General features: G+C 37.9%; 1 protein-coding gene across 2 annotated transcripts in view; it reads right to left on the reverse strand.

Annotated features, from left to right (window-relative positions):
- LRP2 (LDL receptor related protein 2) overlaps positions 1 to 27,422 on the reverse strand; it is a gene marked incomplete at both ends in the record, with an annotated part of 128,383 nt that overhangs the window by 49,052 nt on the left and 51,909 nt on the right. For both annotated transcript variants that reach the window (XM_080620988.1, XM_080620987.1), the window contains 17 exons: positions 3,502 to 3,660; positions 4,423 to 4,588; positions 5,060 to 5,980; positions 7,108 to 7,296; positions 7,427 to 7,666; positions 8,132 to 8,345; positions 8,692 to 8,869; positions 10,208 to 10,317; positions 11,254 to 11,397; positions 15,011 to 15,177; positions 18,602 to 18,730; positions 20,647 to 20,824; positions 21,902 to 22,130; positions 23,076 to 23,260; positions 23,724 to 23,935; positions 25,292 to 25,540; positions 26,418 to 26,795. In XM_080620988.1, the coding sequence (XP_080477114.1) occupies positions 3,502 to 3,660; positions 4,423 to 4,588; positions 5,060 to 5,980; positions 7,108 to 7,296; positions 7,427 to 7,666; positions 8,132 to 8,345; positions 8,692 to 8,869; positions 10,208 to 10,317; positions 11,254 to 11,397; positions 15,011 to 15,177; positions 18,602 to 18,730; positions 20,647 to 20,824; positions 21,902 to 22,130; positions 23,076 to 23,260; positions 23,724 to 23,935; positions 25,292 to 25,540; positions 26,418 to 26,795 (4,048 nt within the window). The remainder of the gene's footprint in view (positions 1 to 3,501; positions 3,661 to 4,422; positions 4,589 to 5,059; positions 5,981 to 7,107; positions 7,297 to 7,426; positions 7,667 to 8,131; positions 8,346 to 8,691; positions 8,870 to 10,207; positions 10,318 to 11,253; positions 11,398 to 15,010; positions 15,178 to 18,601; positions 18,731 to 20,646; positions 20,825 to 21,901; positions 22,131 to 23,075; positions 23,261 to 23,723; positions 23,936 to 25,291; positions 25,541 to 26,417; positions 26,796 to 27,422) is intronic.

Genomic DNA, 27,422 nt, shown 5'->3' on the forward strand with positions numbered 1-27,422 from the left:
TTGATAGCATATGATAAACATTACTTCCTAGTCAATCTTCCTTTTTTTATTCCGACTTATGAAGAGTGTTAGCAATGCCAAGCAAAATTCCAACAAATAAGACTTCAAGGAGCCACAGAAAATTAGGGTTCAACTCCAAGTTGTGTGACAGACATATTCTGCTGTATGTGAACCATTCTTGCATAGACAGCACTACTAACCCTCAACCACCTTGTCACTGCTTCTCCCCCTCAGCCATTCCCACCCTCAATGACCATTTCAGCAAAGGTCAGTGAGGAAGTAGAAGATGATATGCTGATGCCGGGAGACTCAATGTGCACTATACATGCAAGGACATTATTTCTAAGCATTGTCTATAAAATCATGATAAATGTTAGAGGTTCCTTTTATCACACAAAGTCCTGATAGACAGATCATACAAGAATGAAGCATGACAGAAGAGAAAATGGAAGATGTTCAAAAGTTATTTGCAATGAGGACAACAAGAGAAGGATTACCAAGGAACAGAAGAGATTAATCAAAAGAAAAGAAAGAGCTTGACAGAAAAACATCAAGATATTCACTAAAAGCTGAAAATGAGATGATATAGTGTCAGCAGGTTGAAGATAGGACAAGAATGAGCACGGATAAAGGCTGTTCCTTGCCTGCAGCTCCAAGCATCCTACTGTTCAGTCACACTCTAACGTTCACACGGGAGGATTGCCAAATGCTTATTGACAATCTGTATATTGAAGTCCTGTGAGTATGCAATAGCTCCATTGGCGTGTACCCCCACATCTTTAACTCCACCAGATTCCAGCAAGCTCTGCTGAATGGCAAACTGCATGATCTCATTGTCTTCATCCTGCACGTGTATGTTCCTGCTGTCATCTTGGATGTGATAAGATTTGGGGATCTCAAACACCGAGTGGTCGACCTCAAAATTCGCACCTGAATCGTAGGGTGCACCTCCAGCCATTTGTGATGAGGTTCTGTCAGCTGTCCTGCAGCCATTGACATTCTCAAATGTAATCCGGGCATTCAGCACGTGAAACAGGGGGATTTCAATTTTGACAGGAAATCCTGGTGGAAATTCCAGAGTGATGAAATCCCTAAGTCTGGCAAAATGAGCACTGGTTCTGACCATCAGATCGATGATTGGAGTGACTTGTTCCATAAGAGACAAGGGAAACTCTTCACTCATCCACAAGGTTGCTTTAAATTTCTGTGTTCGGATGGTGACTTCTTTAGGCCTTCCTATGTCTCGACCTCTCAGATCAAATTCTGGGTCAAAGTATTCCTCCAGAGTAATAGCAGTAGGATTGTTGGCTGCAGCATACTCTGTTGTCTTGGTTGTACTCTGAACACCATACTCATGCTCCACTGTACCCAGAAATGATTCCAGAGGGTTCCTGTCAGCTTTGTATCTTTTCTTCTCCTCCTCTGTTAAGTGTTCTGTGCGAATTTTGGTTACCACATTCACATTGTTTGCCACGTATACCTTTGCTTCATAACCATTCAGAAAGAATACACTTTGGGTTGTCTCTGCTTCATCAAGTATGGCATCATTCAACTGCACTGCTCTGCATACTTATCTCTGAAGAGCAGATGGAGGTAGTACAGTATGCTTATGTGTAAAGGTATAATGCCTAAGAAGTGGAGTGGTGTTTTTGCAATGTCAGTGGAACAGAACAATTCTCTAAGTGGCTGTGGCATCTTTCACACATAAGCTTCTGAAAATGAGCTAGTAAGAATCCCAGAATGGCTCCTCAGAGGATAAGGATAAGGAAGCCATGGGACTAAAGATATCATAACTGGTCATTTTCTTCCTGCCAGCAGATTCTCTCCCTTTCATCACTGTGTGGCCAATACTTCTTGCCTGTGAAATTGAAAGCTTCAAATGTTGTTATTGGAGACTCCAGGCGGAATCTCCATCCTTCAGTTCAAGTCACCAAAACAATGCTCATAGAAATGCTCCAACAACTTTGCATTAGCACCTGAATATAATTTATCTAACCTCAAAGCAACTATACGTTTTAAGCCTCCACTAGAGACAAAATGTAATTCTTACCAATTCTATTGAAAGCATTCACTAGACTACCAGTGTGAGTTTAGTAAGAAAGGAAACAGCCAGTGAGAGAAAATGAGCAGATAGGAAATTTCTCAAATATGAACAGCTCCTCTCCTTTCACTAGTAGGAAGGAAAAGGATGTGTTTAATCTAAGGAGAAAAAAAACCATAATTCGGTTAATTACTGCAGGAAAATAATAATAGGTGGACACTGCATAAAGTAAAAGCTTTAGTGTGAAAGAACAGTTGTGGGAAACGTGCAGGAAGGAGTTTTCTACAAAATTGCACTTCTACAGAAGAAAAGAAGCTCCATTGCAACTCTCCTGCAATACAGGCTCAGGTAATTCCCCCCTTTCATGGAACAGAGCACTTTTTAGGGGGAGCCCTGTACACAGTTCCCAAGTGTCAACAAGCTATCATCTGTTGAAGGATTCTTGATACGTTGCATGCAGCACCTGTGAAGATATGGGAAAGGAGCAGTGTATAACTAGCTACTTGAGATGTATGTCCAGACTTGTGTGTGTGCCCAACTGTTCCACAATACTTACAAGGCAACAGGAGAGTCTAGAACAAAAGAATAAAACACTATTTTAGAGAAAGAGGATAGCACCTTTGAGAGACTAGTAAACAAAAGAAGAATAAGCAAAAGTAAAAATGAAGGAGACTATACAATTCACCCTTGTGGTCTCCAGGTGCATTCAGAGCTAAGGAGCACATAATTTTTGTGTCTGGTCTTCATGTCTTATCCTATGCTGGAATTTGTCCCTCTAAAGAGGTAAAGGCCCTCCCCACGAAAGTCAGAATAAAGAAGACTTTGTTCTGTTTAAGCAGATGCTGTCCTACCTCCGTTAACTAGAATTTGAAAGAGAAAAGAGAACAACTCTTTAGACACCCTGCATTCCCTTTTAAATAGAGGGTCCCATTACAGGTATCTTGCCCTCCTGTGCACAGATGAATCCAAAGAAGAATGCCTTCCTCCCAGAAGATCCAACAGAGGAACTGCCCATAATAGTTATTAAATTACAGATATCACTTTTCTGTCACAGAAAAGGAGAAGCAAGCAAAAGGAACTATGCTATGCTGAAGGAACTAGAAGGAATTAACCATGAGCAATGAATGATGTAAAATGTGCACTGAGATTTTACTTGTTAGCAAAGATGGTTATAAAAGTCCCGAGTTGCACATAAAGCCAACAAACTGCCAGTGGGTACAAGTGCCATAAAGCAGTACACTAAGTCTACACTGTGGCACAACAAAACTTCTTACTTCACGATAGTTCCACATCAAGACTTGACATTGCATTGCTATTGAGTAATACAGTTAATGTTCTGTAATACAAAGTACTGAATTCAACTGAAATGCTGAAAAAACAGTTTTAAAAGTGAGGAAAAATAAATAGATCTATTAAAAAATTAACCAAATGTAAACCAACAAGTGTGTTACAATACGTACAGATTTGCATCAGCCCAGTATAACTGCTGTTCTTCATAGTCCAGGGTAAGCCCGTTCGGCCATACCAAATTGGTGCTCACAATAGGTGTTCTGAAGTTTCCCCCAAGTGTAGCTCTTTCAATCTTTGCATTTGAACTCCAGTCAGTCCAGTACATATACCTGTCAATAATTTGATTACAAGGTTATATTTTCAGCAAACAAATCTCACAAAGCTTTTACCTGCTCCAGGATATTTCCACCCTGGTGTCCCTCATTGTAGTGTGCAGTGCAAAACGAGTGGAAAATAACTAATTACTCCATTTTGGCCCACACATTGATAAGGGAATCTTCTAGCAGGGATCATTGGGGTCCACTGGAGTGACTCTCAGAAAAATTTTTACCACTCGTATGAGAATCCAATAAAGTCAATTAATCTCTCTCTTATCTTTCTTAATTTGAAATACAGTATAATTAGCAATGAAACTAGAAATATAGTAATACCCCCAGCCTCTCAGAGAACGTTTTGATACTGAAACCAGAATTCTTCTGAGGCACTCAGAAAATAACAACAGAAAATGGGAAAGACTCTACATAGAGAGATCTCTATGATATTCTTGCAGAAATCTTCAAGATTTTGCCTTACACAGCAAATGGAGGATGGTTAGTTGCCTGACAAATACCTGCTTCGAACATCATTCTCATTTACTCACAGCACCTGGCCCCTACCATCACTAAGTGGAGCCTCGTGCACTACATATTCATCAATATTCTAAAAATCTCTGAGGCTGAGATCAGCTTAGAAAACTGAAACCTAACAGTTAGGTCTAGGACAGCTATACACAGCTAGAACTTAGGGCTCAGAACAGGAAGTATCTGTCAGTCTTTGTCAAAGTCAAATTCGTAGTTTCACCTACAACAAAGTATACAAAGCGCCACACATACCCTCTGCAGGGATCTAATACAATGGCTCTTGGTCGTGGAACCCGGGCAATCACTGTGCGGTTTGAACCATCCACAGCCATTGAGCTGATAGTCTGATTGAGGTAGTCACTATAGTAAACTCTGTTGTTGATCCAGTCAAAGGCTATGCCATCTGGAGTCCCCAGGTCTTCAACACATGCAGTCAAACACACACAAGTTCAGTACAGTTTCCAAAGATATCACAACACTCTGACTTACAATGTGGCAACATCAAAGATCTCTCTGAAATGCCATTGGTATGAATATAAATTTGGCCATTTAAAAATCTGAAGAACTAACACTTAGGACTTAGGCAGTCCTGTGTATGCAGTAGGATTACGAAGACCTTTTCTACACAAAGATCTCAGTTCTGATTGCTATTCTCCAAGTAGCAGGAATCATCCCTCATTCCATAATATTAATTTACTATATATAATTATAATTTAGTATATATAATTATATATATAAGGAGAGTCAAAAGGAACATTTCACCAGATACCTTAACTAAATAGTCTACCTTGGCCATTAACATAAAAATAGCAGCTGGGCTAGTGCTAGGTGCTGCAGCCCATTTTTTTTCAATATCAAATGACTCTGTATCACATTTCACTGCACTTACCAGATGCAACCACTGTTGGAGGGCTAATTCCTGAGTAAATACTAACATAACTGATTCTTCCTGTCCCTGAAGGATAACTTTGAGTAAAATATATACGGCTGTTTATGCTGTCAAAATCCAGGGCGACTGCAGTTCTTAACACATTGACAGTGCGGAAGGGAGGACTGTGATTTTCAGGATCTAGGTGGATACTTCTGAGGGCATTCTCAAGAGTAAAAATCAGGTAATCATCAGTTGAAATGGAACATCTCTTGCCATCACTGCCTAGTGTTCCAAAGGCACAACCACATTTGGGTGTCTGTATGTCAGGCAGGGCAAAACACAGATGAGAACAGCCTCCGTTGTTGTTCAAACAAGGATTGTTGTTGACATCAAGGGGTGCACGTGATTGGAAGTGATTGTTGTAAACGGTAACATCCCTTAACCAATTAATGTTGTCTCGTATTACTGTTGGCTGATCAGTATTGCCTGGCTCCTTGCTGGCTTGGAAGACTTTCTTCAGGTTTCGATCCACCCAGATCATAGAATTTCCAAAGATAGTGATACCATATGGAGTTGGATAGCGACTGCCATAACGCACAATTTCAACATCACCACCATCAGGCTGAATTCTTGCTATCATGTCTAAGGAATCATCCACCCAGTAAATGTAGCCGTTGCTGTGATCTATGGCCAATCCACGAGGTGTGACAATGCCCTCAGACACAAGAACTGTTCTGTTGGTACAGTCAAGAAATGAACGTTCAATCTTCGGATTTTGCCCATAATCTGCCCAGAACAGATATCTGGTTTTTGGGTCGACTACTATGTGCCTTGGCATATCTATAGTAGTTTTAAGCAGAACACGGCGATAAGTTGTGTTTAAACGCAAAACTTCTATAAAAGTCTCTGTCAGGAATGCATTTGTAAAATAAAGATTTCCTGTATTTAGAAAAAAAACAACACACCAAAAACAAAAACCGAAACAGAAAGTTAATATCTAGCATTGATACCTGAGAAACATGAGCTGATAAAAAAATCAGAACCATAAAATGAATATCCATAAACACTGTAGTAGTTGGAAGCATAAGATACTTACCTACCTCTTGAGGAATTAGAAAGAGGACACCCAAACTGATGGGTGTTGTAACAGTCAATTAATTTCTAAAACCTCACTGATTGCCATGGGGAGAATTAGTGGTGTAAGATTAAAAATGCATTAACTACAATTGTTCTTTAGGTATACTTGTTGGGATTTTTAATCTAAGCCTTTGGTTTGCCATTCCATACTTTTATCCCTTTACCTTTTAGAACACACAACTATGAAATCAACATTTTGGCACAACACTGTACACAGTAACTAAATTAAGAGTATACAGCAGAAGATTATTCTAAACCTCATTGCAATAAGGCTATCAATCAACAGAAAATTTTTGCAAATATATATGTAATATGCATAGTATATATTTAAGGTATCAATGGCAATGGCCAGCTACTCAGAGTTGATGAACACTTTCTGAAGAGTAAATATTTGAATTAATCTCTAACATATTTAAATTGGAACAGGAAGTGCAAATGGGGAAATCAAAGTTCAAAGACAAAGTATTTCTTCTGCTTTCTTTACTTTTCATTACAAATTATAGGATTTGTACACAGCATCTACGTCTGAGGGTAGATGAACAGCACTCATTTCTTATTAACAATGCCATAAGATGACTTTAGTTCATTCTTCTCTGGGACATGTTTTTCACTGTGGTAGTAAAGTATAGAGGTAAACTGGACAACAGCTACTTAGGAACTCACAGACAAGAAGAGACACCTAAGACAAACATGAACTCATCATGAGAGAAAAGTTTCTGTACATCTACTCTGATAAACTTTTGTTTTTATACATATCTATCTATAAGAGCCATTCACTGCTTTCTCTTGTTTTAAAATCAGTCTGTAGACACATAAGTTAGAATCATAGGACTCCCATTCAAAATAGTTCCTTTAGGATCTGTTTATCCAAGTCTAAAAATTTCACAGTCTGTGAAGAATAGCATGCTGCTAAATTCATCTATTCTTACCTGCTACCCAGTCGATTGCAATGCCACGGATCCCATTTCGTCCTATTCCATTTGTAACAACATTTCTAAAATAAGAACCATCAGGTTTAATTTTACGTATTGCATTCTGAGAAGAAATTGTGCTACTGAAGTCACACCAGTAAATGAAACCAGAAGGCATGTGAACGTCCACATGAAGCGCATTTCGTCCTGAAATATTTTGAAAAGCAATAACTAATCACCTTTAATATAAACTAACTTATTTAAAACGTGCTATGCCAGCAAGAAATACCAAAGTGCGGTAATCATAAAATTTTTTCCTACTATAATATTTACATACCTCTTCCTGCCAGTGGTACCATGGCTTCAGAGTGATCAGATAACTCTAAACTAAATCCTTTAATAGCAGAAAGCATAGAAACAACTACAAATGAACTGTATGGGGAACAGGTTCTGTTATCAGGATTTAGCTGAAAGCCAGTAGCACAGGCACAGGAAAATAATCCACCAGGTACAGGTAGGCAAAGCTGCTGGCAAACTCCAATATTATTACTGCAGCCATTTGAGGAACCAGCAGAATCTGTGAAAGACACACATGGCAAGACATAAAAATCTGAACTTAATCATCACAAACTGTCATGGATATATAGCCAAATTCATATCTTTGCATAGTATTAACAACCAGCTGGCAAAAATAAAGAACTTAATCTCTGTACATTTTAGCACATAAGTGTTAGCAATGTATTTGCTGGTTTCTTGACATCTAAAATAAACTGGGCCAAGAAGCAGACAAAATGGATACATAAATTTTAAGCCAAAGTAACAAAATTTGTTAACAGTCAATATTACATTGATAATATTTTAGTAAATTTACATGGGCCAATAGATGCCTTAACTAGATGGTGGAATGTCTCTTTACCAAAATCAGTTAAAATGCTTCTGACACTTCTTCTGAAAGCCCAATCAAACAATTTCCTTTGAAAGAGCAAGGTTTTGAGTTTTCACAAGTTGGATATCCTGAAATATCCCTTTATCAAATACTCACTGTCTCTGTAATACACACGCAGGCACTTCAGTCTTGGGACATTATCTCTCAGTACTACTTTGTTTGCTCCAGTGGACTTGTCAACTCGTTCAATAACTTCATAATCTCGATCAGTATAGTACAGAAAGGTATCATACACAGCAATTCCCCATGGATGAGAAAGATGAACCACCAGAGTCACACGATTTGTACCATCCACATTGCCTTTCTCAATCTAAAAAATCAGTTTAAAGCTTAACATTACATTTTTTACAATAAAAGTTCAATGTAACAATAGAAAATCGAAATGCAATATATGCTACTAAAATCTTTTCATGCATGAGATCTTTATGTACAAGGTTGGAAGGAAAGGGCCAGCAGGATGCCAACAATTTCTGTATTTTCATTCAAATTAATCATACATTTTAAATGGTAATTAGTAACAACAGCTACTCAGATTTTGCTCAGTCCTGCAACTCCCAGTTAGATGATGAACTAAATAACTGAATTATGTGTGGGAACCAGAATAACAGAGATAGATGAACAGGTGAAAAAGCAACTATTTACAAAGTATCTCCTACCATTCCTGTGCTTGTAACAGCCCAGTACAACTTTTGTTCCTTAATATCAATGGTAATGAACTCTACGTGGTCAAGGTTGCCAGTGAAGAGGGTTTGTATGTCTGATCCGTCCATGTTTGCACTGGCAATCTTTGCTGGGACTCCACTGTCAGTTCCTTGGTCTGTCCAGTACAGCTTCCTGTAACATACATTAACACATCTGCTAACAAAGCTGATAAGAGATCAGTGGACACTTCAGCATATGCTTAAATCCATCTCCTTCATCAGCCAAGTACTCAAGCACACCTGAACAGACATCACTTTGAATCAGGCCGCAGTGAAAAAAGGGACTTCGTTTGAAAAAAGAAAGAAATAAAAATGTCTTGAAAAAGAGAACAATGCCTGTTCAATCGTTTTTAGAAATCCATAACCTCTCCCAGTATCATCCCATAGTACCATCAAGTAAACTGAAGTAGAGCACTAGGACTATAGCAAGAAAGCAGGAGATTAATAATTCCGTTTCCCACATAGCTGAGAGGTTTCAGTAGTGAGTTAAGTTCCAATTTGTAAATAAAACTACAAGTTTGGAAAAATCCAAATGAAACAAAATTCCACTATGTGGCTTTGGGGAATATGTGCGCTGCTCTGGCCTCAGCTGCTGAATAGCACCTAGGGCACATGGCAGCCAGACTCCCAACTAGGGACAAAACATCAGGCTTCAATTCATCTGAAAGCCTGCCAAGTTACCAGCCGAACTATCTACTAATATGGTCCTATGGAACACTATGATTTTTTGGGGGGAAAAAGGCATCATACTGCAATTTTAAGTACTCTGTTGGAAAAATAAACATATTACAGTCAATTCTGCTGCAATCTGGAGAATGCAATATAATCATATTTAGTATTCTGCTCTTTAACATGCGACATTCCTCCCATGTAGTGTGTCTTTCTGCTATAGAAAGGCATCAAGATAGACATCACAAGATACTACAAAGACACACTTCAGAGTTCTCTTTACCCTGGTTCCCATTTTTCTGAGATACTTTTCACAATCATAATATTCTGAGATTTTTTTGAGTAAAGAAATTGCCATATAAGTATATGGTAAATGAAGGAGAATTAATATCCACGCAACAATTCATGAAGCCATGCAAGTATTTTCTAGGGCTTAAAAATAATAAATAAATTCTGCATAAATATGAAAGAAAGAAACAAACAAACCAAAAAACCAACCAAATAACAAAATCAGAAATCCTTCACTATGAGGGTGTAAAGGCACTGGAACAGGTTGCCCAGAGAAATTGTGGATGCCCCATTCCTAGAAATGTCCAACGATGCGGCCTTGAGCAACCTGGTCTAGAGAAATGTGTCCCTGCCCATAGCACGTGTGTTGGAACTAGATGATCTTTAAGGTCCCTTCCAACCCAAATCATTCTGTGATTCTATAAAACTTAGGATGGAAGCTGAAGACTCTAAAAATTCAGAAAAATCTGGAGAATATTCTCATGCAAAACCAACATCAATTTTGGAAATTTACCCTCTTCCTGGATCAACTGTCAAACCAATTGGCGTGCCAGCTCCCAGAGAGGTCCCATCATTGGTAATCAGTGTTTTCCTGTACATTACATCTCCATGCAGCTTCAAGACCTATGCAAACATTGAATTCATCAGAGCATTTAATATAGACCTCATGATACATTTTCAAATTAAAGGAAGAAAGCCTAAATCCGCAGGGAGTTGAAATTGCAGAATACTCTCTCAAATACTATGACAAAAAGATGTTCTGTACTCCAACCATCTCCCTTCTCTAATATGCGTCTCTTGAAAGAGCAACTTGCGGCCCAGAACCTGTGTTAACAAGTAAGCATTCTTGGTATACAAATACTTAATCTTTCAAGTTCCATAATATCTTGAATGTATTTGAACAGCTGAAAGGGTTGATAAAATGCAAATTTGGAAAATATTCAATTTTATTTGTTTAAATTAGCTGCCTTGTAATCTAATAGCATGTATTTATATTTTGGGATAAGGAGATCAACGACTGGGCTTATTCACAGTCATTACTGTATTATATATTGCTTATCCTCTATTTCCCTACACTAAATGGCAATTTTATCCTTCACATACCATCACACGCCTAGTCTCCAGAAAGCTAAATAATATCATATCAAAACATTTGGGAGTGGATCTTGGCTCTTACTGCATTTGATGGCAAAATTCTTTACTATCAGAAGGACTGCATTGGGATTATTGATTTGAAGGAAGAACAGTAATAATAACTCTAGTGATCAGAAAGGTTTAGTGACAAATACCAGAAGCCTAATGATTGAATGGCTGGGGGGAAGGAGGGATATCTAAGCACAAATCAAGTTCCCAGAATACACTGCTTTCAATCTTTTTGACTATGCTCAAATTTAGGTTTATCTCTTCAAGTTTGTAAAGTATTTTTCTACAGTTTGCATTTTAAAATTAATCTAATTTCAGTTTTTCACAAAACAAAGCACAATTATTGATTTCAACCTGTACACTTAGCAGTGAAAATTCTAACCTCTTACTTTCTAATTGCCCTTCTTAAATAATTACCTCAAGTGACTGAGTCGCTGGGTTACTGTAATACAGATTTGCAGATATCCAGTCCAATGCCAGACCAATGGGAGCACCAATAACAGCTGCTGGAGCAAAAACTGTTCTGTTGGATCCATCTGACCTCACTCTGTGAATTTCACCCTTGGAAAAAAAGATAACGAAAGTGAAAAAATGTCAAGAGCAGAAAACACTGTTTTATTCCAACTACATAAGTTTATGACTTGCAAATTCTATGGTATTAGCTACAGTGTGCGATGCTAAAGCACGATACAAACAAGCATGCAGACACGCTGACCATGTCTAGGGAAGATCTGGCTCCGTAGTGCAGGCTTCCAGATAAGGTAGCACTGGGACTCACCACCCCAGTTCTTTACTGAGGCAACATGTGCAGTTAAGTCTGCTCTGCTCTGGCACTTTGCTGTAAAGACAGAGGGGCACTGACATCTCAAAGGGACAGAACATACAGCACACCATTACAGCCTGAACTTTGCATCACTTGAAGACAAGAGGCTGCGCAACTAACTCTTGCCCAGTCCAGGAAGGGAAGAGGTGGAGGCAGCGGTAGACCAGTCCCAGGCAGTAAAAAAAATGGAGAACAGGTTGCAGTTGCCATCTCAGAGCAGAAACAAGTTAGAATCAGCTTTAGGAAAAGCACTCAGTGATAATTTAGTCCATGCATATTCCTAATTGCTTTGTTACCATGATATCAGTATACTGTCTGCATATATCAGTATAGAATTGAAAATGGTGCTTAAGAAAGGAACCAATATATCAGACAGTAAAAATCTGAACAAGAACTCCAGGCCAAATTAATAGCTGGCTTAAATAGGTAGAAGTTCTAGACATCAGTAGCGTGCTGCTTGCTGAATCCTAATAATGTAGTGCTATTTACAAATTAACCTGTCCTTGAAACCTTAGGCCTATAAAAAAAGTAGGAAAGTAGAATAACTTTTGGTACTATAAAAACCCTACTTTGAGAGCCTGATGGATATTGAATATTTACAACAGTGTCTAGTATGATAGGCACTGTAAAGACAGTGAGAAATTCTCCTACCCATTATTGGCATTTACATGACAGCTGAAGATAAAAATACTCCAGAAATGGTTTTCAAGTAGAACAGGGAACTTTCATGTTTATGGTGGTTTAATTGGTGGATAAAGAACTGGCTGGATGGCCACACACAAAGAGTTGTGGTCAGTGGCTCAATGTCTGGCTGGAGACCAGTAACGAGTGGTGTCCCTCAGGGATCGGCGTTGGGATCGGTCTTGTTCAACATCTTTGTCTGTGACATGGACAGTGGGATTGAGTGCGCCCTCAGCAAGTTTGCCGATGACACCAAGCTGTGTGGTTCGCTTGATACGCCAGAGAGAAGGGATGCCATCCAGAGGGACCTCAACACGCTTGTGAGGTGGGCTGATGCCAACCTTATGAAGTTTAACCATGCCAAGCGCAAGGTCCTACACCTGGGTCGGAGCAATCCCAGGCACAGCTACAGGTTAGGCAGAGAAGAGATTCAGAGCAGCCCTGCGGAGAAGGACCTGGGGGTGTTGGTCGATGAAAAAATGAACATGAGCCAGCTTCAGTGTGTGCTCACAGCCCAGAAAGCCAACTGTATCCTGGGCTGCATCAAGAGGAGCGTGACCAGCAGGTCGAAGGAGGTGATCCTACCCCTCTACTCTGCTCTCGTGAGACCTCACTTGGAGTATTGTGTGCAGTTCTGGTGTCCTCAACATAAAAAGGACATGGAACTGTTGGAACAAGTCCAGAGGAGGGCCACGAGGATGATCAGGGGATTGGAGCACCTCCCGTATGGAGACAGGCTGAGAAAGTTGAGGCTTTTCAGCCTGGAGAAGAGAAGGCTGCCTGGAGACCTCATAGCAGCCTTCCAGTATCTGAAGGGGACCTACAAGAATGCTGGGGAGGGACTATTCATCAGGGACTGTAGTGACAGGACAAGGGCTAACGAGTTCAAACTTAAACAGGGGAAGTTTAGATTGGATATAAGGAAGAAATTCTTTACTGAGAGGGTGGTGAGGCACTGGAATGGGTTGCCCAGGGAGGCTGTGAATGCTCCATCCCTGGCGGTGTTCAAGGCCAGGTTGGATGAGGCCTTGGGTGGCATGGTTTAGTGTGAGGTGTCCCTGCCCATGGCAGGGGGGTTGGAACTAGATGATCTCAAGGTCCTTTCCAACCCTAACTATTCTATGATTCTATCTTTGTTTCCTGAGTTTGCTTCAGACAGGATGAAGAAGTTGATGGATGTTCACCTGAGCATTAACTACTGCTTGAACTGTTGCATAGTTTTAGCTGTACTTTCTCTGCCACTATTGTCAAGGGTAGACAAACCCCAGGAAAATCCAAACTTGCAACGGATGGAGACGAAAAAGGGTACTAAGGAAGAGGCGTTGTGGTAATGGACAAGCGCTACAGTTAAGAAAGTAGGCAAATATGTTTCTGACATTAGAAACTAGAGAAAGACCTTTTTTCCAGAGAGTGAGCCATGACTGACACAAGTGTGTCAGCTGTGAGCAACAGCAGCCTGAGTCCTGCAGGTCGGGGGTACAGAATAGGGGACTGCCCATAGTCATGCATCTGTCAGGCTGAAGCTCAACACCTAACTAAAGTACAGCACTAACCCACACTCAGCCAGCAGAGGCAACTGGCATTTCGCTTGCCAGCTCTGTTAATATATATATCAGCCTATGACCTCCAGCATAACTGTTCAACCTGTTGTAAATGTCAGCTGTATCTGCTGGCTGAGATCTGTAAAAAATGTTTTTTCAGACTGCACATATGATCAAACAGATTCCTGAGAATTTATCTAGTTGCCTTGACAAAGGTTTGCTTATGTAGGTCTATTTAAATACTTCATATGAACCAGCCATTCTAATTTCCAAAGAAGAAACAATAAATTATAATTCCTGTCTGAGTGCCACAGAAAAGGCTTTAGAGTGAGTGGTGTGATTTTTTTCTTTTTTTTTTTCTTCAAACCTGAAAAACGTAAAGGAAACAGGTTGGGAGAAAAAAAACCCAAACAAACCCAAAACTATAAATCTTGTGTGGGTGAAAGGTAACAAGCTAGGGAACATATAGTTTCTTAGTTCAGGACAAGCATTAAAATCACTTCGACAAACAATTATGATTAACTATTAAAAATCAGCTCAAACTACTTTTTAGATCCACAAAACTTACATGTGCTACCTCTGAATTGTTGTGACTTTGCAATCAATTTATTCTATTTAAAGAGAAAGTTGCCTCTCTACTATGTTACTTTATTGCTCAGGCTAGATGTGTGTATCTTCGTTCTAATGTTTAGTGCCACTGTGTCCCATGTACTGCTCACATGGACAGCTATTCTGGCTGTGTTTGCAGAATTAAGTCCTAAATCAAGAGACAGGAAAGAGTGGACTGTAGGAAAGGGGAGCTGAGAATATGATTCTGTCAAGGCTTTCTGATATTTCCTGTTCACATCTCTGGCTGAGCTAGAAATATCATTAATCAAGTATTTCAGCTGACAAAGATGAAAACTAGCTTACAAAAGAGATTAAGCTTTTTTATCTTATCCTAGGAGAGAAAACAAAGCCAAAAATATCCCCAATCAAACAACAACAAACCAAACACCCCACATTTCATTCTTTGCAAATGTATGCATCAAAATTCTTAACCGCAATCCTAATATATTTCAGTCAAAAACTTCAATTTAAAATAAGGAGTCTTATTTCAGTGCGCATTTGAACACAAATACTAACTTACCGGATTTTCAACCCAATAAATCATCTGTTCAGAATCATCAAAGTCAACATCAACACCATTTTGAACTCCTGCTATTGGAACCATCGCATCATTCATCTTTTCCTCAGGGTTCAGAGAAATTCCATAAATTATATTATCCCTTACAGCAATAAGGAAAGGGTGTTCAACTGTGAAAACATACAATGTAGTTCAGAATTATTTCTGATCAAGAAAATGACATTACAATATGCTTCCCCTCTCCCACCCAAAAGTTCCATGATGCTCAGAATGGTTGAATATTGTCAGTGATGTTTTGAAACACTTACCTACAAGTTGCACCCACACTAAGAGTGTGGTTATCAGTTATTGTAATTGTTTTAACATTAAAATTTTCAGCACTGTCCAATCATAATGCACATGCAAGCAAATTCTGAGAAGGAGAACGTAAATAAGGCAGGATCATTCATTGCTGACCTATCTCTGAGAATGGAAATCAGCAGGACAAAGATCTGAGGCTCTCCAGGACATGCCTGAGATGATGGGTTCTAATGCCTACTGGGCAGGACTCACAAGCAAGGGAAAATGTCACAGCAGCAATTGCTGATCTTTATTGTACTGCAAGTGCTCAACGCCATGTTGGATGGGGTTTTGAACAACCTGGTCTGGTGGAAGGTGAAATACTTCTTTTGTTTTGGTTTGGGGGGCTCGTGGTTATTTATTATTATTTTCTCACTGGCTGCTTAATACATTTATATAAATTTTGCAGTAAAAATTTTGACAGTAAAAAACACAAGCCAACATATCATTGCACTTCTCAAAAATTATTCTCCATACTTCTCTCTTGCAGCTGGAGCTATTTATTAAATTTGACATAAACTGAGATATTGTTTGTCTCAGTAGAAAAATCTTGGGCCAATAATTGCCTGAAGACATATAGCTAGCTCTGTGAAGTTCTTCCGTTCCCCCCACCAAAGAATGCGGCATGCCAGTGCTGTTGTATAAAACATTTGCAAGGAACAGCTAAATTCATGTGAAATTGTTCCAATGCATACAAGACCCTGGAGTCATTATTCCCTTTCTAATTGTACACACTACAACACTACTGAATCCAGCTGAGATATAGATACGTGAATTCTCTAGGCTACACTGTTTGTACTTTACAAGTTTGGTAATCTCATTTAAAACAAGTATATTCTACACCAAATTTTTTGCTGATTTCTTCAAGTTTACCACCTATGTAAATCTATACAGTCTGATTATTCCTCATTCGCATTAACGGACAATAGAACAAATTTGCTGAGCTATACAGATCTAAAAATCTGTGTAGCTTCAACAGATAGATATTAATATAACTTCTGCAATCTTTAAACGTAATACTTAATATGTTTACATGAAAAATTATGATCCAAAATATATTGTTATATTAAATATTCAAATTTGCCATATTAATACCAGATTTTAACACATACAAAATCCTTGGTTTTTTTCCAAGCCAGCTTGACACATTCACCAGCTTTAATGTCAACCTGAAATGCAGCTTAAAGTAAAACACACACAAAGGCAATCTTATCAGCATTCTTCTTATGAAAAGCCAGAAATAGTGCAATCCTAAAATCAATGCCTTTCCATCAACCTAAAGTCAGCAGCACTTGGTAAGTGAACTAAGTAGGCAGAGACCATCAACATCATTGTTTTGTAGAGACACTAGGCAATCACATGGATGAAGCTCAGTTTAATCTTCTTTCTGAAAGGTTGTGCTGGCTTTTTAAAGTAAACAGTGACAGCAAAGGTAAGGATAATAGCAAATATTAGAAAAGAAATGGCAAGTGCCTAATCCTTTGCAATCACTAGCAATAATTAGAAGCTTTTACTGTGAAAGGAATCAGCATATGTTTTATAATATTTTCTGCTGTGTTGACCTTCAGCAACCATTTTTTTTTAATTCCCAAAATCTGTAGCTGTTTTTACATACTGTTTTAAATGCATAAATTCCATCTAAAAAGAAAAAAATAAGCCCAAATAGTATAAAAGAACTACGCTTCACGAAAAGATATTTTTATTTCTATTACACAATTTATAGTCAGCATTTATGCAATTTATAAAAGGGCCACAACTGTACCTAAATAGACACAGGGAACTTTGCAAAATGTGCGAAATAAAGATAAGAATTGTCGATAGCGCAATTCAGCAGCAGAACTTTGTCCCATTCTACACATGCATGTGCTTCATCACTGCCATGTTTCATTTCTTTCATGATATCCCTGTAAGTCTGCACGTACTAAAACCAGTACAGATTTATAAAGAGAACCCTCATTTTTTAAATACATCAAACAAATTTTCATTTCAGATTATATAAATGGTAATTCTCTTACTGCTGGTGTGAAAAAATACAAATGCAATATAGCTCTTTAAAGAACACACTGCTAAGTACCAAACAGGAAAGTAGCATCATATGGATTTTAAAATTTTGGTAGTTTAAAAAGAAAGGATCTTTTGACTGACAGAGATTTGCTGTGTTAGCTCATCTCAAAGACACTTTCCACTTAAATTTCAGTGATTTATTCATTATTTATTTATTCATTATTTATTCATTATCAGAGAGGCACCAAAGCATACTTCATATCTGTACCACTGATGAAAAATTAATAATCAATGTTTTATCTGGCAAAACAAATCAGGTCAATTTTCACAAACTGCCTACCAATACTTAGAATTTTTGTGACTTTTAATCAGTTGGCTAAATGATTTTTACAAATTATTGAGATCCATGGACTGTTCAAAGAAGGTTCAGCAGTACTTTTTGACACAAAGTTTTATTTGCAAAGGCTAGCTCTGTTACAGCTGCACCACCTGTAGCATCTGCGATTTTAGGCTGTTTCTAAACCTCCTGCATTTGACATACTGTTTTTTTCCACAACAGAACATGTACCAGGGCTGAAGGAGAGCTACTGACACTATTTATCCTGAAGGACAAAAATGGCATAAGAAATGGGCACAAACTGGGGGAAGACTATATTTGAACAGAAAAGCAGAAGGTTTCCAAATATCAAAACCATGAAGTTCAGCGAGTTTTAGGAGCAAGAAACCAAATTAATCTTAAGATGCAGCTCACCTGGTGAAAGACAACATGATATGGTAGTCAAGGACAAAAAGGAAACAGACTTGAGTAACCAAGAAAGTCCCTTCTTGTTCTGTATCCCAATATTCTTAGAATTGCAACTCTTAAAAACAGGTTTCTAGGCTGAATATTTAGCATGAGAACAACATTCTGCCGGAGTATGTTATTATTTTTGACCGATACTAAACTCCTTCTAGACGTATTCCAACATCAAAACATTCAATGTGTTCAGAAATTTTAAACTGTAGCTTCTTTAAAGCACTTTGAAGTGCTAAAAGAACATCTGAATCTCTGACTGATTTCGTTCGAGAACCCGGCTCCAAACATTTAGGCCAAGTACATTCCATCCATCCTACTGCCTGGAACGGCCCCAAGCTTTGATTTCATGAGCAACATCCCACAGATCTGAAGTATGCTTTTTTGCATGACAGAGGGATGGATTTGATAGTGTCAGTTTTTTTTTTTTTCTTCATCTCTCACTATTACTGCCCTACCTCTCATGCAATTCCTGTTATCAGGAGAAAGCATCCATCCTGAAGGACAAGCACAGGAAAAAAAAAGTGGTCCAGATGAAGAAAGCAAGCAGAGGTGGCTACAGGGGGAGGCTGCACAAGAATTGATACCTGAAAAGAAAAAAACAAAGTATTAGCAATAGTAACAATATGAGCAACTAGAAGGAATATTCCATCTCATTGCTACTGTTTATACTAACCCAGCACTAAACCCAGCTATTTCCTTAAAATTGAAAAACTAATTTATTTCCAAGAACCACAAGTAATACAATACACTTGTAACAGGATATAATTTTTTCATGTGAAACCAGTACCATTATCGCAGTGGTCTTTTCTTTCTTTCATTTTTTATGCATCACAGAAAACCTTTCAAACTCCTTTTCAAACTTAACTACACAGGATTTTCAGTCTTTGATCATTATAACCCTTCTAAAAAAGGGATTTAAATTATTTACTGAAGCTTCTTTGAGAAAATTAAAACTATAAAATAGTCACCTGTTCAAAGGTTGTGGGAGTTTAATGCAGAATTTCTTGGATCACTATGAAGGTGGTCACTACTGACTGCTATTATTACTATACACTAAATATACAACCATTTAGATCACTTCCACAAAATCGCTGCTAAAGAAGATTTTTCAGGATGATCCATCATCATAGGAAAATAAAAATCAGCTCTTGAGTATGTCCTTAACAATTGCAGCAGGGCTCATTCTAAGAAACTTGGAAATTCCAGGAAATGACACAATTGTTCTTAATATAAAAACTATCAAGGAATGAAATCAAATTCACAAGATGACAATAAAACAATGGCATAAATTCAAACTGTAAGAAAATTATTCATCTCATCAATATAATAAATCTAAACTCTAGCTGGTGTAACAGCTAATGATTTACAAAAAAGGAGAGTGAACAACAGTTAATATGGCATCTGGAATTTCAATCTGCAAATAATCAGCATGTTCTGTTAACATGCAAGTGCTTTGTTTTCTCCTTCTTTGTCTGGCCACATAAAGTACAACTGAACAATTCTAAGTGAAAAATCATAAAATGTACTAATTTAATATAATGAATTAAAATAAGCAATTTTCTCCCCACCAGTGGTAGAAAGATTCTTATACCTTGGGTTGTAAAATAAAACCTCTTAAACCAGAACTGGATGTATAAATTAATGGTACCCTCTGGTTACTGAACAATTTGTAGTGAGAATGCTACGGGGCTTTAGCTGTGAACGTGATTAAGGAAGGTTTGATTCCAAAACAGACATAGCTCTAAAATTACCAGCACCTTACTCAAACACAACTGTTCACCCTCCCCAGTATGAAAGTTTTAAAGAAAAAAAGTCAGTCATCATTACATTTATTAATCAGAAACACTCCATACACAAGAAATAGAGCAGCAAATGGAACACAATATTCATGTCAAAATATTTCCCCCTCTACAAATCACACCATGAAATGACAAAAAAAGTCTGATTTAGAAGATAACTCTACCTAACAGAAAGAAAAAAACCCAAATGTTTTTTAGTATGTTTCATCTGCAAAAGATCAGCTGAATTCAGGATTCAGCAGAAATCCTGAGTACAATGAAACAGTTTATTTATTATTATTATTTCATTAAGTAAAATAAGACAAAAGTGCTTTCAGAGAAGGTTAATGACAGTAGTCTTTTTTAAAAGAATAATTTCATTAACATTTGAGGAACTGAGTCTGATATCAGGGACAAATCTTGACAATTGGAATGTTTTCCAAAAATGCTCCTATTTTCTTATAATAACATTTAAAACAAAGCACAAGCAAATGGTACATACTACTTCCCTACTATTCTTTTTGATTAGTCATTAGAACTACATGCTACCTAGGTTACTCTCCCTAAACGCGAGGCTGTACAGGCTGAAATGACCTTCTGTTGCAAGTCAATAGTATGAATGGTTTGCTTGGTTTAACTCAGCCCGATTCCAGAAGAGCTTATGCATGATACTGCTGCATGGCTTATTTTTGTCATTACTAAAGTTGTTTTGCTGAACTTACCATTAGGTTGCTTTACAGGATGGACTGCCACAAGCCCCAAAGGCTGATGAATGTTATAAATCATAACTGTCTGGTTTCCTCCATGCCATTTATTGGCCCGAATTACTCTATTAGTATAGCGGTCACTCCAGTACACGAAATCTTCAAAGATAGTTAGAGCATGTGGATGCTGCAATATCTAAAAGGCAAGGAAGTTTTACAGATAAATATCTCCAGAACTAAATTGTTAAGCTCGCAATGAAGTAACAGAGCTAAGCATAATTTTAAAAAATAAGAAAAACTTCGCAGTGTCTCAAAAGACATTTTTTAGCAAAAGAACATGAAATACCATCTACTGCCTGAAAACAAGGCATTAATTATTTGGGAAATATACTTTTTCTTTAAAATGAAAATGCTAAATAAACCCTGTGAGATGTACAGCATGAGGAATTAACAAAGCAGCCTAACTGTAGGGCAGAGCACAAGGAAACAACAGGTAAAGACCCAATTCTAGGTTTCCACAGGCACAAGAGGAATCTCTAGTGAGAGTTATGGACTGGTTAAGACCTTGCATCTCTGATAAGCTGCCCTATAATTTACCAGAGGGTCAAAGAAGGTGGCTTATCTAAATTTCAGAAAACCACAGGTCAAGAAGATTGCACTGGCTCCTATTTTACAAGAATTGTCTCTCTAGCTGAAAATAAAAGCTCTAAGGTTCAGGTTTTGGGAATATACATGTGGTTATTTATACCAGCTTATGTGTGTCAACTGAACATCTGAACTGTTGTGCTGGTACAGGGAAAGTGCTACAAGCTGTCAGCAGCAGTTCACTGAGAGACAGCCTTTAAGAGGGGTGGTCTTTATGAAGCACCCTGCACACAGCAAGTCCTGGCAGCACAAAACCTTCCACTGCTGCCAAGAATAGCGGCAACCATAACTCACAGAAGGTGACCAGGGAAAGTTCTTCCAGGTTTTTTGTGCTGTATTTGCCTACAGCAGTGTCAGATGTCACCTTTAGACTTTATGCATGCAGACAGAAAAACAGAGTAAAGCACCAAGTCTACACTCAGCTCCAGGTTCTGTCAAAGATCTCCTGACAGACTGTGAACAGGATATGCACAGCTGCAGCAAGTAGCTAAAATACTTCGTATCTGCTTCGCCCAAGTCTTTTGAAGAAAAATACATTCAAGGGTCTGACAGTGCAATGGCAGTAGAAATAGGTTAAGGACTACCTGGAAGGACATGGGAAAACAATGGTTTCTTATTAATGTCTTACCAGATCGCTTGCAACCACCTGTCGTCTGTTGTTTCCATTGTAATCACAAAAATCAATATAATCAAGATAAGCATCAGCAAAATAAAGAAGCTTATTTGGATAATCAATGGATAGTCCATTGGGCCAGTAGATTTTATTGTTAATAATCACTGTTCGCATTTTGCCATCCATGCTGGCTTTTTCAATTCGAGGGTTTTGGCCCCAGTCAGTCCAGAACATTACATGAGCACTGAAAAAAGTAACCTGTGGTTACCAATCTGAAAAAGAAACTAGCAGCCTCTTGAGAAACATCACACAAAGACTCATTAGCAAAAAAACAGAAACAATCTTTTAAGAAAAGTCCTACACAGTGATAATGAAATTATTCATTTCAGCAATATGCTGATTTAAGATACTACCATAATTTCTGTTGTAAAGTCTTTTAATACTTCTATTGCTGTTTTCATTTCTCAGTAATAGAATACAGAATAGAATTTAGAATACAGAAGCTACTGCTATCATGGGTTTTCAAAGTTGATTATAATCTGATTCTCCAGTTCCTAAATAATCATTCAATATGGGTTTGTATTTTTACAGGCATGCACTGATAATGTTAACAGTGATATAACTGAAGAACCCCACATGGCTGGCAGTAAGTGGACTTCAAGGCACTGAAGAGCTCAAAAAACAGTAGAAGTTCGTACATGAACAGCTCAAATCATAATATTTGATTTACTCTATGCCATTTGCTGCCTGAAATGGTAAAGTGATTTTGTGATAACATTAATATAGTACAGATAATTATTTTAGATTTGGGGCTATGAAGGAACATGTTTCCTTGCCAGGTAGGCATACCACATTATGTTACATATAAGTGTGTGGTATACCATCAACTCATAATGATATGTCAGAATTTTGAATTAATAGTTTAGGAAACAAATGTAGTAAAATCTGTTCTACAGGAAAAATAACATCTTGTTACAGTCAACAGAGCAACAGATTGCAAAATCACCATTAAATTAAATATTAAATCAACTCTGCAAACACTATTTTAAAAAAAAAATCTTCGTAAGTTTTCTCTTGCACTTGTCATTTGCAATTACAAAACAATTTGGGCCTACCTCAAATCTGAATATTGTCACATCATAAATTATGCATCTTTTCAAAACAAAACATAAAAAAAAAAGAATCTTACTCAGTTCTGGGATCTAACACTAGTCCCCTTGGGTTTGTTACATTTTCACTGATCAGCACCGTCCTGTGGCTCCCATCCATTTTAGAGACTTCGATTGTTTCCAGGACAAAGTCTGTCCAGTAAAGATTGCGACCTACCCAATCTACTGCTATACTTTCAGTCACGGTGACACCACTGTCAAACACCTGTTTAATAACAAAATGTTACAAACAGAAAAGGAGAGAGAGCCAGAGAGAACAAACTGGTTGATACTAATTTTTTACCTGTTGCATTTCAATAGATACAGAAAATGGGGAACTACATCTCCAACACTTTTAGATCTCTTATGCAGAATGAGTCACAATGTACACATCCAAAGTGCTGATGCACGCTCAAACACTCCTACTAACTTCAGTGGCTCTATTGAAGAAGTTAGCACCTACTAATAGGAAAATCAAACTATAGCCTGATGTTAAAAAAGGGCTTCTTGAAAACATTCAGTTTTATTTTTCAAAAAGCTATATGAAATGCTGACTTAGTAGCTACAAAGTTGTTTCACTTTGTCTATGTTATCTCTCTTTTTACTATGCTGGGATTTCCCTTTCTTAACTAGAAATAGTTTCTTCATTTTCCTTCTACAATAGAGACAAGAATAATGGCAAAACTTACAATTTTTCTGTCAGTCCCATTTTGATAAGCACTCCAAATTTTATCCTCTGTTGTATCAGACCAAAAGATACGATCTGTGACTGAATCAAAATCAATAGCCACAATATTCCTCCCATCCCGAACCAGAGAATAAATATTGTGTGACTGAGAGGTGATGTTGTCCGCAACAATTTGGTTACGACTTGCCACCAGCAAAAGAAGATTTCCAGACTCTGCCAAAGGAAGAAAAAAAATTTAATAAACCAATTCAACAGTAATTCTGTAAGAAAAAGAAACACTGAGAAATTTGATATGGCTTTATACCATCAAAGCTATTGTATCTAGATACACATATTGAAAGGACAAATTCAAATCAATTCCTAGGCAAAGATCATAGAATCATAGAAGAGGTTGGAAAGGACCTTAAGATCATCAGATTCCAACCCCCCTGCCATGGGCAGGGACACCTCACAGTAAACCATGTCACCCAAGGGTCTGTCCAACCTGGCCTTGAACACCGCCAGGGATGGAGCATTTGCAACTTCCAGAACAATATTTTATCATAACCAGTCTGTCCATACTGCATCTACCTTGGCTTTTGGCTTTTCTCCACCTTTTCTCCATCCTTTACTCTTTCTACCAGACTCCCCTTTGAGTCTCATATTGGGACTTCATGTCCTCTTCCCCACTGTCCAACCAGCTTGCTAGTTGGATGCCGTAAGTATATCCAACATTCATTCCTCCATAAGCCACTCTCAGCTCCTAGTCCTGATTCAACCCCCTAAGTTCTTTGTACCACCAGTTACTCTATTCAGCCTGGTTCTTGCTCTCTTTTAGCCATCCAGCTCTTTTTTCCTACCTTTTGACTGCATGGGGACCAGGAAAGAGAGTAAACAGATTACAGGAAAGCCAGCTGCTGCTGTGGATAGATTACTGTGCAGCAGTTTACACTGGTAAACTGCTGAAAAACAACTGAAGAATAGCAACGTAAAGACAGCAAACTATGAGAATCTCCCTATTAGTAAAGGCCAAATATATCTGCAGGTAAATTGCAAGAGTCTTCCACAACATGAGTACATCCCTAAACAAGAAAACCTCTAGTGACAAATTCCACTGAGTATATAGCTCATCTGTACTGCCAGTGTACTATGCAAGAGATACAGAATAAGAGACACCTAGGCTGTGGCGGTGTTGTTTACTCTTCAGAAGTGAGCAGGTATGGCATAGGCACTAAGTAAGTTTTGTGAAAGGCTGGGATTTAAATGCTGAACTTTGTAAAGAGCAAATTTTAACCTATGGCTTACAAGTGCCTGGCACTGCTATTTTCCAGAGTATTATTTTTAACAATTCTAGGGTTAAAAAAAAAAATACAAGGTTAAATTTTACTTTAAATGTATTAATTTCAAGGAAACAATAATTTCCAATAAAACCCTCAGATGACAGTTTTAATACTCTGGGTCATCTGTCTTGAACAACTTTAAGTGGCTGTTTACATCAGGTCTTTTAAAAAAGAACAATATGAAAATAGCAAAGCTGGATATTTTCTAGACACTGTTGTAATTTTTTAGGTTGACATCAAAGTTCTTCACCTGCTGCTTTGCAAGTCTTCCCATTGGTTTCTAAAATGTATCCTTCATCACAGTAACACCTAAAAGACCCCCTCTCATTGTAACAGTGCTGACTACAAAAGCCTGGAGGGTCACACTCATTAATATCTCCGCAGGTCTTGGAGTCATTTGCAAGCTGGTATCCAAAAGGACAGGTACACTGAGCTCCAAAGGGTCCTTGAATACACTCATGAGTGCAGCCAGCATTATTGTCAGAGCAGCTCTCCTGATCTGAAATGGCATTGGGGAAGGAAATCAGCAAATAGTTAATAAAAGCTTCTTATGCTAAATTTAATATTTTGCAATTGCATTACTAGCCTAAGATTGCTGCTAAAACGTAACTGCACAATCATCAGTTATGCAATATGAGACTTATGCAAAATCTAACACACACAATGAACATAAAGGCAAGTAACAACATAGTATGTACTACCGAATCCCATTAAATGGATGCTAAACAGAAAGGCTTAGCATTTTAACAATTTTTTCAAAACTAGCTAGAAAAACACTAAGAATAAGTGTACCAATCCAAACCTAAAATTGTATTAATAAACAATAATTTAAAATCATTTATAATCATACCTGGCTGGGGTTCATCTGATAATGTGCATTGATTAAAAAGAAGGAGGAAAGAAGGGAAAGAAAGAAAAAGGTTATGCTCAAATCAATTCATAATCAACATAAACACAAATTCCAGCTACACATGAGCTTTTAGATTTTTTTCATGATTTTTGAAGTTAGAAATTTAAAAGAAAATATTAAGGACTGAATTACATTTCACCTGAACTTCAAGCATACCATGCGTTAGTGAACATGTTCAGGGACACAAAGCTAATTCCCATATTGCTATATGAAAACCTATATTGAAGTCAGTGGAAGTTACATTTGAATTCAGAGAACAAGACTGGACACAGCTAATAAATGTCATTATCACAGTCTCCTTTCACTGCAAGCAAGTTACATTAAGTAATTTGTGCTCTAATTTCAGTATGCATACAATTTATGCTAGAATTGTTGCTGCAACTAAATACAGCAGGCTGAAAGCTCCATTTATTTCTGAAGCTGTAGCACATAGTAGGCTATAGAAGACACTTGAACAGTAACTTACTGCACAATGGAGATTCATCAGCTCCATTAGGGCAATCAGCAGAATTATCACATACTTCGCTCAGATTTACACAGATACTGTGACCTGGACATTGCCACTGCCAGCTGGGGCACCGGAAGGGTTGAGTAGGACAATCTCTCTCATCGCTCATATCCCTGCAGTCATTATCACCATCACAGACCCATGCTCGATAGACACAGTTGCCATTATCACAGCGGAAAAGAGATGGTGGACAGGTCCTGGGAAGACATCTGTGATGTTCATCTGAGCCATCTGCACAGTCAAGATGCCCATCACATTCCCAATTAGCAGGAACACAATTGCCATCTGACTGACATTGGAATTCATTCTGGTGGCACATCCCTGGTGGTCTTGTAGCTAAAACAGTAACATTCAACAGTTCAGAAGCCGTCTCACTTTTAGACAGAGAAGCAAAATCACTATGTTCAGTAAATTTCCTGCATAAGTAGTTACAATACAATTAAGAACTGTGTTGCTTTTAGATCCGGCCATAGAATCACAGTCAGTCAACTTACACGACAATTCAGAACCTGATCAGTTTAACTCCTACTTTGTAATATGGTGAACAAAGCAATTCAACTATTCTATTCTGAGCAAGCAATTTTTGTATCTACATATACTGATATCTATGCACATGACCACAGCAAAAAGAAATTACATGCTGAAAATAGTTTTAACCACACTGCATTGCAACATTTTAACAAACTTAAATGTAAAAAATTACTCTAGGAAAAGTTGCAATCTAACTCTCACAGATAAAAGGTTTTCAGTTTTCTAGATGAATAGACTTATTAATTTTACTTTTAAACCATGGGGCTGAGGTGCCAAGTAAGACAAAACATTAAGCCAAAAGGAATGCAAGCTCTACTCTTTGCCAGACAAATCTAGTTTTGAGCTGGATCCTACTGTGCTTGAAATTTCTGCTCAGAAAATAATATTTCTAGACAAGTTTCCCTAAAAAGAATTTTGAAGTTTTAAGAACAG

Source organism: Psittacula echo (assembly GCF_963264785.1).
Source record: "Psittacula echo genome assembly, chromosome: 6".
In the NCBI taxonomy this organism is placed as follows: domain Eukaryota; kingdom Metazoa; phylum Chordata; class Aves; order Psittaciformes; family Psittacidae; genus Psittacula; species Psittacula echo.